Below are 14,120 nucleotides of genomic sequence, written 5' to 3'. Positions count from 1 at the left end.
TGTATATATATATAAAATCTAACAATTGCACTCCTGGACATTTACACCAGAGAAACACACACTTACATTCACAGGAAAATCTGTGCATAAATATTTACAGCAGCTTTATTCATAATAACCCCAAATTGGAAGCAATCCTGAAGTCCTTCCACAGGTTAATGGTTAACAAACTGTGATACATCCATACCATGGAGTACTACTCAGCAATAAAAAGGAACAAACTATTGATATACACAACAACCTGAGTGAATACAGTATTACACTGACACTTTTTTAAAGCCATTCACAAAAGGTGACAGACTGTATGATTCCATCTATATAATATTCCTGTAATGACAAAATTATAGAAATGAAGAAAAAAATAGTAGTTGCCAGGGGTTAAGGAGGGAGTGGAGGCAGGAGGGAAGTGGGTATGTCTATAAAGGGTGAAACAAGGGATCTTTATGGTAGTGGACCTGTTCTATATCCTGACTGTATCAATAAAAACATCCTAGTTGTGATATGTACAATAGTTTTTCACAGTGTTACCACTGGGGGAAACTGAATAAAGGATACAAGAGATTGGTATTATTTCTTTTTTTTTTTTTTTTTTTTTTGAGACGGAGTCTCGCTCTGTTGCCCAGGCTGGAGTGCAGTGGCCGGATCTCAGCTCACTGCAAGCTCCGCCTCCCGGGTTTACGCCATTCTCCTGCCTCAGACTCTCCAGTAGCTGGGACTACAGGCGCCCGCCACCTCACCCGGCTAGTTTTTTGTATTTTTTAGTAGAGACGGGGTTTCACCGTGTTAGCCAGGATGGTCTCGATCTCCTGACCTCGTGATCCGCCCGTCTCGGCCTCCCAAAGTGCTGGGATTACAGGCTTGAGCCACCGCGCCCGGCCGAGATTGGTATTATTTCTTATAATTGCATGTGAATCTGCAATTACCTCAAAATAAAATGTTTAATTAAAAACACATAGAATAAAGGAACCCAATTATATTAAAAAACAATTATCAAAATATTGAAAATAGTAAAATATTTGTGATAGGAAAAAAAAAATCCACCCAACTGGATAACAGACAAGAAAGGGTAAATGTCTATTTGAATTGAATAGCCAGGAAAGACCTCTCTTAAGAGCAGACCTTGATCTGTGCTATGATGTGAATGACAAGAAGGAACTACTTTGCAAGAATCAAGGGAAAGGCATGCTAGGCTAAGGGAAGAGCTACCACAAAGGCCCCAAGATAGAATGACCTTACTTAGAATACCGCGGGAGAAAAAAGAGGCTAAACATCATCAGGAGAGGAATGGGAGAGGCCAAGTCAAGTGAGGTTTCACAGGCCCAGAGAGGAAGCTTAGGTTTTATTTTAAATTCAACTGGAAGCCACTGAAGACATACAAGCAGAAGAATGACACGGTCTGAGATACATGTTTTTATTTATTTATTTATTTATTTATTTATTTATTTATTTTTGAGACAAGAGTCTTGCTCTGTCACCCAAGCTGGAGTGCAGTGGCGCAATCTTGGCTCACTGCAACCTCTGCCTACTGGGTTCAAGCGATTCTCCTACCTCAGCCTCCGGAGTCGCTGGAATTACAGGCACACACCACGATGCCCGGTTAATTTTTGTATGTTTAGTAGAGACGGGATTTTGCCATGCTGGCCAGGCTGGTCTCCAGCTCCTGACCTCAGGTGATTCGCATTCCCCCACTTTGGCCTCCTAAAGTTCTTTTTTTTTTTTTTCCTCACATGAGCTGTTTTTTTTTAATTTTTTTTTTATACTTTAAGTTCTAGGGTACATGTGCACAACATGCAGGTTTGCTACATATGTAGACATGTTTGGCCTCCTAAAGTTCTGAAGGATTACAGGTATGGGCCACTGCACCTGGCCTGAGATACATTTTTTTAAAAAGTATCCTGGCCATTGTGGGCAAATGAATTGTAACTGGTCTGGAAATTGGTTAGGAGGCTACTACAATCATGGGGGCAAGAAATGATGGATAGAACCAGGATGATTATAGCAGAGATGGAGAAAAGCAAATGGTTGTATTTTGAAAGTAGAACCAAGAGGAAAGCCTTGCTGATTAATTGGGAACAAGGGAAAGAAATGTCAAGGATGAGTCCTGGTTTTTGTTTTACTTTGGTTTGTTTTGTTTTACTTCAGAGATCACAAGAAGAAAAACAGTTTGGGGTAGAGATAATTAAGAGTTCATATTTGAACATCTTAAATTTGAGATTCTTTTTTTTTTTTTTTTTTTTTGAGACGGAGTCTAGCTCTGTTGCCCAGGCTGGAGTGCAGTGGCGCGATCTCGGCTCACTGCAAGCTCCGCCTCCCGGGTTTACGCCATTCTCCTGCCTCAGCCTCCCGAGTAGCTGGGACTACAGGCGCCCGCCTCGTCGCCCGGCTAGTTTTTTGTATTTTTTAGTAGAGACGGGGTTTCACCGTGTAGACCAGGATGGTCTCGATCTCCTGACCTCGTGATCCGCCCGTCTCGGCCTCCCAAAGTGCTGGGATTACAGGCTTGAGCCACCGCGCCCGGCCAAATTTGAGATTCTTTAAATATCCAAGGAGAGAGGTGATGCAGGTACTTAGATTTATGAGTCTGTATCCAGGAAAAGCATCTGGGCTAGAAATATAATTTAGAGGAAATCAATGTATAGATTGTGTGTCAATCTGTGCAGTTGAGGAAGCTACCTTGGGAGCATGCAAAGTTAGAAAAGAGAAAGTGCCCAAGCCAGGGCCTGGGGTATTCCAGGATTTAGAGTCAAGCGCATGAGAAGGACCCATTAAAAGACACCTGAAGGAACAGTCACTGAGTCCAGAGGAAATCTGAGCAAGTATAGAAGGAGTTGTAAGCAGAGAATAGTCCACTGGGTCAAATGCTGTTGAGAGCTCAGATGGAGAAGTGACCATGAAATTTGACAATGTGCAGGTCACTCAAGACCTAGGCAAGCATGGTCTCAGAGCACAAGAAAACCAATTTGAATAGGTTGAGAAGACAATAGATAAGAAAGCAGATGGCCTGGTACGGTGGCTCACACATGTAATCCCAGCACTTTGGGAGGCCGAGGTGGGCGGATCACCTGAGGTCAGGAGTTTGAGACCAGCCTGGCCAACATGGTGAAACCCTGTCTCTACTAAAAATACAAATATTAGCCGGTGGCGCATGCCTGTAGTCTCAGGTACTAGGGAGGCTGAGGCTGGAGGATCGCTTGAACCCGGAGGCAGAGGTTGCAGTGAGCTGAGATTGTGCCACTGCACTCCAGCCTAAGCAACAGAATGAGACTCTGTCTCAAAAAAGAAAGAAAGAAAGAAAGAAAGAAAGAAAGAAAGAAAGAAAGAAAGAAAGAAAGAAAGAAAGAAAGAAAGAAAGAAAAGAGAGAAAGAAAGCAGGCAGACATGGGACAGCAAATAACCTTCTCACATATTTAAATAGGACAGGGGTGAAGAGGGACCTAAGATCAAGGGAGGGTTTCCTCCTTTCCTTTTTCAAGACAGGAGATACTAGAGAGGACATCTGCATGCTGATGGCATCAAGCTAAAAAAGACATCAGAGAAAATTATCTCCCAATTTAATGTGTTTTTCCAGCAGTAAGTAAAAAGAACTATAATCTGGGCACAAATTATACTATATTATAATCTGCCCAGACTATAATATAACCTTACTATAATGTAATCTTACCATAGCACAGCTATAGTAAAGCCACAGATACACCCAAAGAGGAGATGGTAAGGGGAAGCTTTTATTGACAAAAAGGATAAGCTCATATAAGCTGCTTGGAAAGAGTTCATTTTTTCCAGAAGCTCAAAGCCAGAGTCGGCATCAGTTCATTGGTGGAGATGCCATTACTAGGCAAGGGTTCTTTCAAGAGCATCTTATCTGAATTGCTACAGTTCTAAAGAATGTCTAATGATAAACCTGGTCATAGAAATGTAAGCATATGTGCAGAATGTTCAGTCATGAAAAGAATGAGATATGTGAAAGATGTGAAGGAATTTCTTGTGGAGTTATTTTAGAAAGTCCTTGACATAGCCTTATCTCGGATATGCAAGCATGAGCCCTTCTCCTTAATGCTTCCCTGTCTCAAATTTGTCTGAGTCTGACAGAACAGATTTTTTCCTCATATCTGCAACTTTCACACTTCCCCCTTTAATGAAGATCTTTCTTCGGAGAAAGATCGATCAGCCTGTAGTCAGGTTTTGAATGCCCCTGGGTGCTGGGATGGACCTGTCCTGGATAGATATTCTTATACAACATCAGGGGCAGGTGATTATCAGCTGGAAGTCAGTATCAAGCCATTTTAGCCACATTTGAGCAACAAGAAGGCCATAAGGAGAAGCTCTCACGCTTTGTCTGTCTGGATGTCATCAAGTTTGATTTTGTCTGTTCCACAGATGTCGGCTATCATTTTAAGACACTGGACAAACATCACTCTATTAGAAGCTGCATTTCTGCAGAAATTTGACAGACATTAGGTACATATTTTTAAAAGGAAAATACAAAGTAAAAACAACAGGAGTATGACAAATCTAGTTTATGCAATGGTTCTGCCAAGCCTAAGGGCAATCAATCAAACAAATCAAAAGACCATGGAGAAACTGGGTAAGACTTGCCATAGCCATTGAGTAGTATTCTATGACTGGGTTAAATTAAAGCAGACAGCGCTAACTCTGTAAAAGGGACCACTAGTACAATATGAACAAAAAGTTGTTAGGGATATTGCCAAAGCTACTCAGTAGGTGGACTAAAGGATTTCTTAGATCAGGTTTTGTTAAGTTACCCGTAATTGTTACTGATTGTGAAATTTTAATTATGGCATTATCCTGTCAAGTCAAAAAGGGAGGCATTACAAGGGGTAAGAATCTCATTATGATGTCTTATTCCAACGGCTTTGGGAAACACTGTCCACAGCATGAAGTCAGCAATTTTGCAGTCTAAATGCCCCTGGCTATGGCATCAGGCGGTTTGGTGAACTTTCTGTGTGGCCCACATATCAGGCGCAAGGCTTGTCCCTTGTAATTTATATTAAGTTGTTAGTTTTAGCTTACAGCACTTTAGAAAAGAACGGTTTCCATTGTTAGTAATTCTATTTAAAAACTCTATAGGAGAAAATTGGATTAGAGGAACCTAGAAGAACTTAAGATCCAGTCCCTTCTACAAGTATATAATAAAACCTGAAAACAATTCACAAGACTACATCTAATAACAGGTATATCATTGTCATCCTAATTTTACCAAAGTACTCAGAGCAAGACTAATTTGTATGTAAAATAAATTAGTTTTATCAGATTTATTCTGAGTATTTACGTAAGTACAGTGAGAACAGTGATTGAATCTCAGATTGAACTTTTTTTTTTTAACTTTTGAAGCAAGAAGGCCAAATCAAGATGGGCTTCAGATTTTATCTGAAGTACCTACAAGAATTTTTAAATATGATGTCTAAGTCAAACCTTGCTAATACAATTAACATTTTAAATTGTATCTTGTTATTTAAAAAAGAGATTTTTATCCAAATTGTGTAAATACATTGTCATAAAATAAAAAATACTCATGAATAGTTTTTTTTAAATTTTAGAGAGATAAGATAGGGAGAAAAAGCAAACATTTTAATATTATTTACAAGAGTAAACATAACCAAATTGCTATAGGTACCTTAAGAGAAAAATTTCCTTAAATCCGGAAAATAAAATATTAAAGAATTAGCAATATTTTAAATGAAAGTCATAAAAATCATAATCCATTATCAGTTTAGTCCCATGTAATTCATTGTTGCTCCGTTTGATCTCGGTTAGCAGTTTCATGAATATGTCAGCTATTTTAATTAGAGTTTTGGAAATTGGTACTTAATCCATTGATTTTTAAGTTATTAGTAACATGTATTCAAGGCTACTTCTTAGTCTTTTCCATGAATCTGACTGCAGATGACTTTATGAGAAAAATCAAAACTGTGGATGACAAAAATTTAGAATAGCCATGGTTAAAAATTCGATGAGAATTCATTGTAACAAACAATTAACCAGGAAATTTAGTTACTTCTATTGGGTACAATATTTTAAGATAACAACCAGAATTATGATTCACAGCATCATACCAAGACCATCAGACTCTCATACAGTTTACATCGTTTTTAGAATATTCATATCAACACATCCACACACAGGTTTTTAAAGATGAATATCACTTATTAAAGATGATGCAGTTTTTCTAAATAATCAAAAAACTAATAAAGACAGCACAAAGCACAGTAAACTCTTAATGAAACATGAAAGCTCTGTTTCCCAGGTCATTTCCTGAAAAGGCAAAGAAAAACCTCCTGCATAATATGAGTACTCCTTGCTTTGGGAATCCCATTTAGATAAACTAGAAGTCAAACCTGATGAAACGGTATTTCAATTCAATTAGATACTGGAAAAGTATGTGTCCAAGGTTATGAGCATATATCATATTATAGAAGAATAATGTAAACAAGGAAACCAGTACCTTGAGCAGTGGGATGCATGGCTTTTAGAAAAATTAAAGGCACATGAAATTGTCTGATTACATGGAACAATTTAGACACATCAAGAAAAGCCAAAGCCAGGCGTGGTGGCATCCATCTTTAGTCCCAGTTACTTAGGACACTAAAGTGAGAGGATCGTTTGAGCCCAGGAGGTCAAGTCTGCAGTGAGCTATGAACACACGACTGCACTCCAGCCTGGGCGACACAGCAAGACCCGGTCAAGGAAGGAAAGAAGGAAGGTAGGAAGGAAGGAAGGGACGGAAGAGAGAAAGAGAAAGGAGAGAAGGGAAGGGAGGGGAGGGGAGGAGAGGAGAGGGGAGGGGAGGAGAGGGGAGGGGAGGGGAGGGGAGGGGAGGTCACAATAACAGAGTGAGAACTGGTGGGGGTGGAGGGGAAACAGCCACAGGAACTGATGAAAAAGTTGAGAGTGAGAGAGTCACCACTCCAGTTAAACAAGAAGGTGTACCTTTTCAAGGAGAGAAGGAAGAAGACCAGAAGGCAATGATGCATGACCTGCAAATTGTATGTCGTGAGACATGGCAAAAAGCTGAACTCTTGAGATGTGACTCTGGAAAGCTTTAAGAGCAAAAACTCTATCTCAAGAAATGAAATTATTATTTTAAATGAAGAAGGCAGCACTTTCAATTTGAAATTAGGCAGAAACCGTAAAACATGAAAAAAGCTGTAGTTCAGAAGATGGTTGAAAATACAAAGAAATCAATTTCAGAATTAAAATCAAATCCTCTTGCAAGTTTTTACTAGGAGTAGATCAACATTCTGAGAAAATCTTGTTGCTCTGGTCCTGCATCAGTCTATCCCTGATACCAAGGCTAAATTCTTAAATTCCCTTCCAATCCCAGCCAACCCGATTATACACAAAACTCCCTTTACAAGACCCACCTTTTATAAATCCTCCATGACTTGTTTGACCTGCCATCATTTTCTTAAACCTTAGTGTGATGGCTAATGTTGAGTGTCAATTTGATTGGATTGAAGAATGCAAAGTATTGTTTCTGGGTGTGTCTGTAAGGGTGTTGCTAAAGGAGATTAACTTTTGAGCCAGTGGACTGGGAGAGGCAGACCCACCCTCAATCTGGGTGGACACCATCTAATCAGCTGATAGAGTAGCTAGAATAAACCAGGCAGAAGAATGTGGAAAGACTAGACTGGCTGAGTCTTCTGGCCTTCATCTTTCTCCCGTGCTGGATGCTTCCTGCCCTCGAACATTGGACTCCAAGTTCTTAAGCTTTTGGACTCTTGGACTTAAACCAGTGGTTTGCCAGGGGCTCTCGAGCCTTGGGCCCAGACTGAAGGCTGCACTGTTGGCTTCCTTACTTTTGAGGTTTGGGGACTCAGACTGGCTTTGTTGCTCCTCAGCTTGCAGATGGCCTATCGTGGGACTTCACCTTGTGATTGTGTGAGTCAATACTCCTGAATAAACTCCCTTTCATACATACATCTAACCTATTAGTACTATCCCTCTGGAGAATACACCCTTCTTTGTCCTACAGTGAAATTTATCCAGGAGAGAAGAAACAATAGTGCAGAGAAGAGATGCAACAAGAGCAAAGTCCCTGAGAAAATGAGAGATGGGATTGGAAGCACAGTGGTGTGACTAGCCAGGTGTGTCTTCCACTGTTGCACTGGAGAATCACTGAAGCACTACATATGAGCTCACAAGACCCTCCAGAGTTTTGATTTGTAGCCCACAGGGAAGAAAGGTGGACAAGGATGAGATGTGACTCGGATATCAGATTCACTAGGGAGGACTCAGTCATCCAGCCTGAAATAGCAGCAGCCTCTACCAGTGACGGATGATTTGAACAGGCAAAGTACTTAGTAGCAATACTGTTTGAGGAAGATGTAGCCAGGGACAGGGAAAAGACTCCATTATCCACTGGATTTGGAAGTCAGAAGGGGTGACACCTGGCTCAGGAAGGTCACTAGCTGCTGGTGCTGTGTGTGGTAAAAACAGTGGGATGACCCTGAAAATTGGGCAGGAATTCCCATGAGGAAGGCATTTCAAAGAAATGGAATAGTTAGAATTGGAAACAATGCCTCCCTGATCTCGTCAATAGTACTTCTCTCAGACTCTCCCCCCAGCTCAACAATTTTCCAGGTTTCTATTTAAAAGCAAAATATAACTATCCACATTTTGCTGATAAAGATTCTCCAGGATATGTTCACCATTTAGCCGAACACTGTGTCAGTTGTTTCTTGACAGTTTTATTTTCTGGGTAAAGTATGCCAATAATAGCTTCCCCAAATACACATGAGATACCCCCACACACACTTAACTTTGGGAAATTAATTTACATTCAATTTGTTAATAAAGCTGAAAAATTAAACTAAAGCAATAGGAAAAAAAAACTCCTGCTTTCAAATGCATTTTTTAATCAAATTCTAAGTGATACCGTGAGTTACATTTACTTTATAGAACAAAAAGTCCCCAGTGGTAAGAAATATTTAGATTGTATTATATATTTAAGATATTTTAAAAAATCAAAATCAATTCATTTTAAACAGCTATCTTCACACCCTGACTCTAAAGAAAAAAACAGATCTATCAATTAATTTATCAAGCAATCTATGTGAAAAGGAGCAAGAATGTTTTAGCTTTAATATATTTTCTGATGCATCTAAGAGAAAAAAATAAATCATTAGGGATTTTGCAAAGTGCATTTTTATCTTTCTCTCTAATGAGATAGTGAAACAAGAGACATTCATTGCCTCCCTAGGGAATCTCATGATTTACAAAGAATATTCTTCTCTGAAGCATTTACCCCTAAATGGCCAGCCTGTACAGTCAGTGATTACAGGGAATATGTCCAGGCCCCTCATGACCCCTTATCATTTTTCTGGCTAATGCATTAAAAGAGAAAGGGGGAAAAGTTGTAAAAAAGCACTGTGTTCGAGGCTCCCCTTCTTTCTGCCCTACAAGCACTGTCCTTTAACCTCTGGCATGTGTTGCTGAGTCACATGACGGAAGTTAAAAGGCATAAAGAAATAAATTTAGCATGGAGCCCACAAGTGTCATCAGTAGATGGTTAGTCTTGGGAGAGAAGGAGAGGAAGAGAAGAGATGAAACTGGTCCCTGGACTTTTATGGGATGCGGAACAAGAACCTGGAAGACAAGAAGGTCCAGAAATGGAAAGAATATGGCTATTGGTACTTTCCAGGTCAGAGCACACACAGGTGTGCCCTGAACTTCCTTCTTCAACAATAAATGCTGTCAAGAAAAATTACTATGAAATAAGCATACAAATACAAATCAGTGAGTGGTAACACAAACGTAATTATTGTAAGCTATATTTTTATTGGTGAGGCACCACGTTTAACAAGAAACCACAATGCCATAGCTATGCTATTTGTATTTATTTATAACAGCTCAAGCTACATCTCAGAAGAGTAAACAGCTCTGTCAAAAAAAAAATCTTGTCAAGAGAAAAAATATTTAACTATGCACTTGAAAAATTTGGGTTCTAGTCTCAAATGTTGAAATTTAGAATTAAATTTTTTTGTTAACTCAACTTATATTCTTCTCATAGCATATTTCTTCCTCTTTCCTGTTGGTCTCCGTGTGCTGCCAAAATGATGCATAATCCCCAGGGTTTATGGTTGTTCATTCTCTGTAAAGCAGGGTTTTTTTCCCAGAGATAGGGAAGGTATCAGGAAAAAAGGAACAGTTAACCAGGTTATAGTTAATTTTACCTTGCCTATCTTTCAGAAAACTAATCTCAGTTTGCCATGGTCCTGGATCCCTTATCTGTAAAAGGTCCACTTTATCATCTTTGTCTTACTCTGAAATGCTTAAAGTAAATTACTTAAGAATTTCAGCACTGAGATGTCTACATACATACATACCCAGAGACACAGAGACATACACGTATCACTTTATTGAGATATATTTCACATACCATACAATTCTCTTAAAGTGTAAAATCCAATGGTTTTTAGCATATTCACAGAGTTGTGAAACCATTGCCACAATCAATTTTATAACAGAAACATAGCTTCAAAATTCCCTGAGTCATCATACAGATAGAAACCAAGGTCCACATGGGTTAAGTTATGTTCCCAAGGTTACAGAGCTGGTCAGTGGCTGAGCCAGACCTAGATCCCTGGAAATTATTTTAGCCATTGACATCATCTGGGGCTCCCTTCCCCTGCCCGGGGAAAATTCTGTATGAATTAAAACCTGCTGTTAAAATGTTGTCTGAGAAAAACATCTGGCATTTTTTATTACTGCGCTCCCTCATATTATATTAAACTGATCTGATTTCTCCACCAAATTGTTGCATTGCAAGATTTCTTAGAAAGACTTCTAGAACGTATTAAAACATATCTACTGAGTACTTTTAACCACAAAACATGGCTAGGAAGCCCAGAGAGAATCTGTGATGTCTCTTCTTTCAGGTAAAGACATAAATTATTTCAGCTCTTGCAAAAAATAAAAAAAAAGACTAAATTAGACCTTCTGCTCGTTTCATTTTTAATGGACTGATTACAGATAGTTAAACCAAACTACCCATGACTAGCCAAATATTTCTCCAATGCCAATAACTTCCAAGGATTTCAATCATTCATTCTGGTTACTGGTCAGAAACCAACTTAAATCACCCAAGGGCTTACATTATCTCTGAGATTTGCTTATCTTTCAGACTTGCTCCTATGAAGTCCATAACCAATAAAGGAAAAGTTTTCGAAAGAGGAGGCTCATTTCCTGCCAATGCTAAGGAAGCCAGTGTAACAAGCACAGCCAGCGATTACTCTGGCACTGCTCTGCCCACAGCAGCACTCGGCCTCCTGGGCTGTACCAGCTGAGAGCACCTAGCTCACAGAAGCACTTGTTGATTGCTCCTGCCTTTAAATGCCCCCCTTCCATGATGTTCTTCTCTCTCCTGTAACCTACCAGTTTCTTCTTTCCTGTATTGTGCCACCCCAAAATTTCATCTATTCAATAAATATTTATTGAGTCGTCACTGCTCATCAAGTATTGGGCTAAACATTGTCCCTAAATGTGGGTGCTCTCTAGTCTGTCTTTAACTCACTGTGCCTTTTCTCACTTTTCTCTACACATACATTTTTAAATCTCCGTGTAGGCTGGAAATCACCAAAAATCTGTAGCTCCAGTACCAGCCTCACCCCCTGAGCTCCAGGTCAGGATATGCACCCCAACCCAAGCCAGTGACATCTGAATGTCCCAAAGACCCCTCAGAGTCCCTGGGTTCAGCGGTGAATCCATCATCTCCACCTTCGCATGAATAGCCTCTCCTCCAGGGCCCCTTAACACCGTGAATAGCAGCACTGTCCACCCAGTGCCCACAGCCATAAACAGCATCACCCAGTTTCCATATGGAAAGAGTGGGAGTGAGGGGACAGCAGTGCCCTTCAACCTGGAATTGGGACTAGAGGAAGAGAACCTTCTAATTCCAGTTGCTTTCTATGGGCCAATTTGTGGGAGAAGCAGGATGAGACCTCACCACAAATGTGGAAGTTGAATGAAATCTGTGGAAGTTGAATGAAATCTGGCTCTAGCAAAATGGGGGCTGGGGTTGGGAAGAGAGGTGGTGAGAAGCAACAGACCCAGCGGTGCTGGTGGGGAACAGGTTTTACAACATGAGCTCTGCCATAGCTGGAAGAGCCTGCAATGTTGACGTTGAAAAATAAATTTGCTTGTCATCAACACACACACACACACACACACACATCAATTTCATGTCACACACACACACACACACACACACACATCAATTTCATGTCTCCCCGCCTGTTTTCCTGTTTCCTCCGCTCAGAACGGCTTTCCTCCTATCCTCCCACACCCTCAACCATAATTCCTCCTCATACTTAATTCTCAAATGACATGTCTCCTCCTCCGGGAAGCTTTCCCTGACGCCCCCACTGTGTTATTTGCCATACTCTGTGCGTGGAGGTGTGTCTAGCACTGTTTGTTTACGTGTCTGTCTCCGTGTCTCCCCTGCAGGCTGTCAGCTCTTTGAGAGCAGAAGCCTAATGCCCAGCCACAGGCCCACACCGGGAAGACGGTGGGAGGGGAAGAACCGCGGTGGAGAGCCCCAGCCAGGGAGCCGGGCACAGTCCAGCCGGGACCATTTCCAGGCGCGCGCGGGGAGCTCAGGGGGACCCAGCCAAGCGCCAAATACACAGCATCTCTGAAGACGCCGGTGGCCGGTGGCCGGTGGCGGATGGGCCCCCCACGAGGCGCTCCCAACCAAACGGCTGGAGACTAGGGGGAGGCCCTGCAGGCATCGTACTCCCTGTGGTCGTCCTCCCCTTGCGCGGGGTAGGGGGCCTCCCCACGCCCACTCCGTCTCCGCCGCCCGAGTCCCCGCGGCCGCCACCTCTGCCCTCCGCGCCGCAGAATCTCCGATTTACAACGGCCCAGGGCAGAGCCGGGGGCCAGGGAATGGGAAGGAGAAGGCGCCAAGACGCCGAGGAGAAACAGGCGGCCCCTCACCCCACCCTCGCGCCCTCCTAGGCGGGAAGAAATTGAGCCTCCAGAGAGGCCCTTCAGGGAACAGGAGTCCCAAAGGCCCGGGAGCCTCGGGGGCCCGCAGGCTCCGCGTCCCCCTCCCTTCTTCCCTCCTCTGCGCCTCCCTACCTGGCTGGCTTTGTGGAACTGCTTCTTCAGCCCGGCCACCGACATCGCGACTGCGACCGGCCGGGGCGGGGTGGTCTCAAGGCTCGGCCGGGCCACGCGGCCGCGACACGCTCGGGGAGCGGGAGCCCGGGCCGGTCCCCGCGCGGCTGGGCTCCGCCGAGCCCGCCTCCCACGGCCACGGCCACAGCCACAGCCGCTGTCACACTCGCACACACGCGCGCACGCCGATGGCAACACTGCGTTCCAAAGCCCCTGCACAGCCCATTGGCCAAGCGGCGGCGATATGCAAATGAAGCCGTTGGGGCCGCCCACGCTTCATTGTTGCGTGGAGACCTGGGCGACTGGAGCCGCGCAGAAGACCGGCTTGGGAAGCTGGGCGTGGGAATGTCCTGGGGATCGGGGGAGCACAGCCGCACAGTGCTTCTTGCTGGGCGCGGGACGGTATAGGTCTAGCTCTGAGATTGTCATGGGTACCGGGAGAGAGATCAGTTCTCTCTGCTTCTGGGTCTTGGTGCGAAACTGGCTTTGGCTCACAGGCAACATCGCCTCCCTCCGGCGCATTTTCGCTAGGTGTATGTTTAAGAAAGGAAGGCTCCGAAATGCGCCTAGGGAGGGAGAAATTCAACTGGATGGGGGACCTGTGGTAGGAGGAAGCGGTCTGTGGGTGGTGGGCTTTCTTCTCTCTCCGCGCGGTGCTCTGGGTGCAATCTGCTCAGATGATTTTGGTCTTCTGGGAGCCCTAGAGTTACGGAGTAATTTTCTAATAAATACGGTGCTAGCCCACTTGGTGCTCTGAGCCCACTGTCAACTGCACTAAAAGCAACTATCTCCAAGGTGCCGTAAACAGCTCATTGCAAATCCGGGGGAGTCCACCAGACCAGGGACCCAGCTCCCTCGGTAATCCCTACCAACTGTGTCAGTTACAGTCCATTTGCACAGGATCCAGAGCTCGGCGCACTCACAGCCAAGCCCAGCCAGGGACCTGGAGCATTGCGTTGACCTCGTGTCAGAGCTGTCCCCAG

At 43.1% G+C, this 14,120-nt stretch overlaps 1 protein-coding gene across 5 annotated transcripts in view; it reads right to left on the bottom strand.

Moving 5' to 3' along the window:
• The window catches only part of SH3GL3 (SH3 domain containing GRB2 like 3, endophilin A3), a 185,740-nt gene extending 172,296 nt beyond the window's left edge, over positions 1 to 13,444 (bottom strand). For 3 of the 5 annotated variants that reach the window (XR_004431854.1, XM_033189182.1, XM_033189187.1), the window contains exon 1: positions 13,099 to 13,444. Coding sequence is in view for 2 of the 5 variants with exons in the window: in XM_033189182.1 (XP_033045073.1) it covers positions 13,099 to 13,143 (45 nt within the window). In the remaining 3 variants the exon portion in view is untranslated. Of the gene's footprint in view, positions 1 to 10,010; positions 10,109 to 13,098 lie in introns of all 5 variants that reach the window. The other 2 variants (XM_033189186.1, XM_033189185.1) reach the window with 2 other exon arrangements.
• Positions 13,445 to 14,120: the final 676 nt, after the last annotated feature.

Source organism: Trachypithecus francoisi, unplaced genomic scaffold (genome assembly GCF_009764315.1).
Source record: "Trachypithecus francoisi isolate TF-2019V2 unplaced genomic scaffold, Tfra_2.0 Lachesis_group3, whole genome shotgun sequence".
NCBI classification, from domain to species: domain Eukaryota; kingdom Metazoa; phylum Chordata; class Mammalia; order Primates; family Cercopithecidae; genus Trachypithecus; species Trachypithecus francoisi.
The sequence above is the reverse complement of the archived record's forward strand: the minus strand, read 5'-3'. Positions and strand labels throughout refer to the sequence as shown.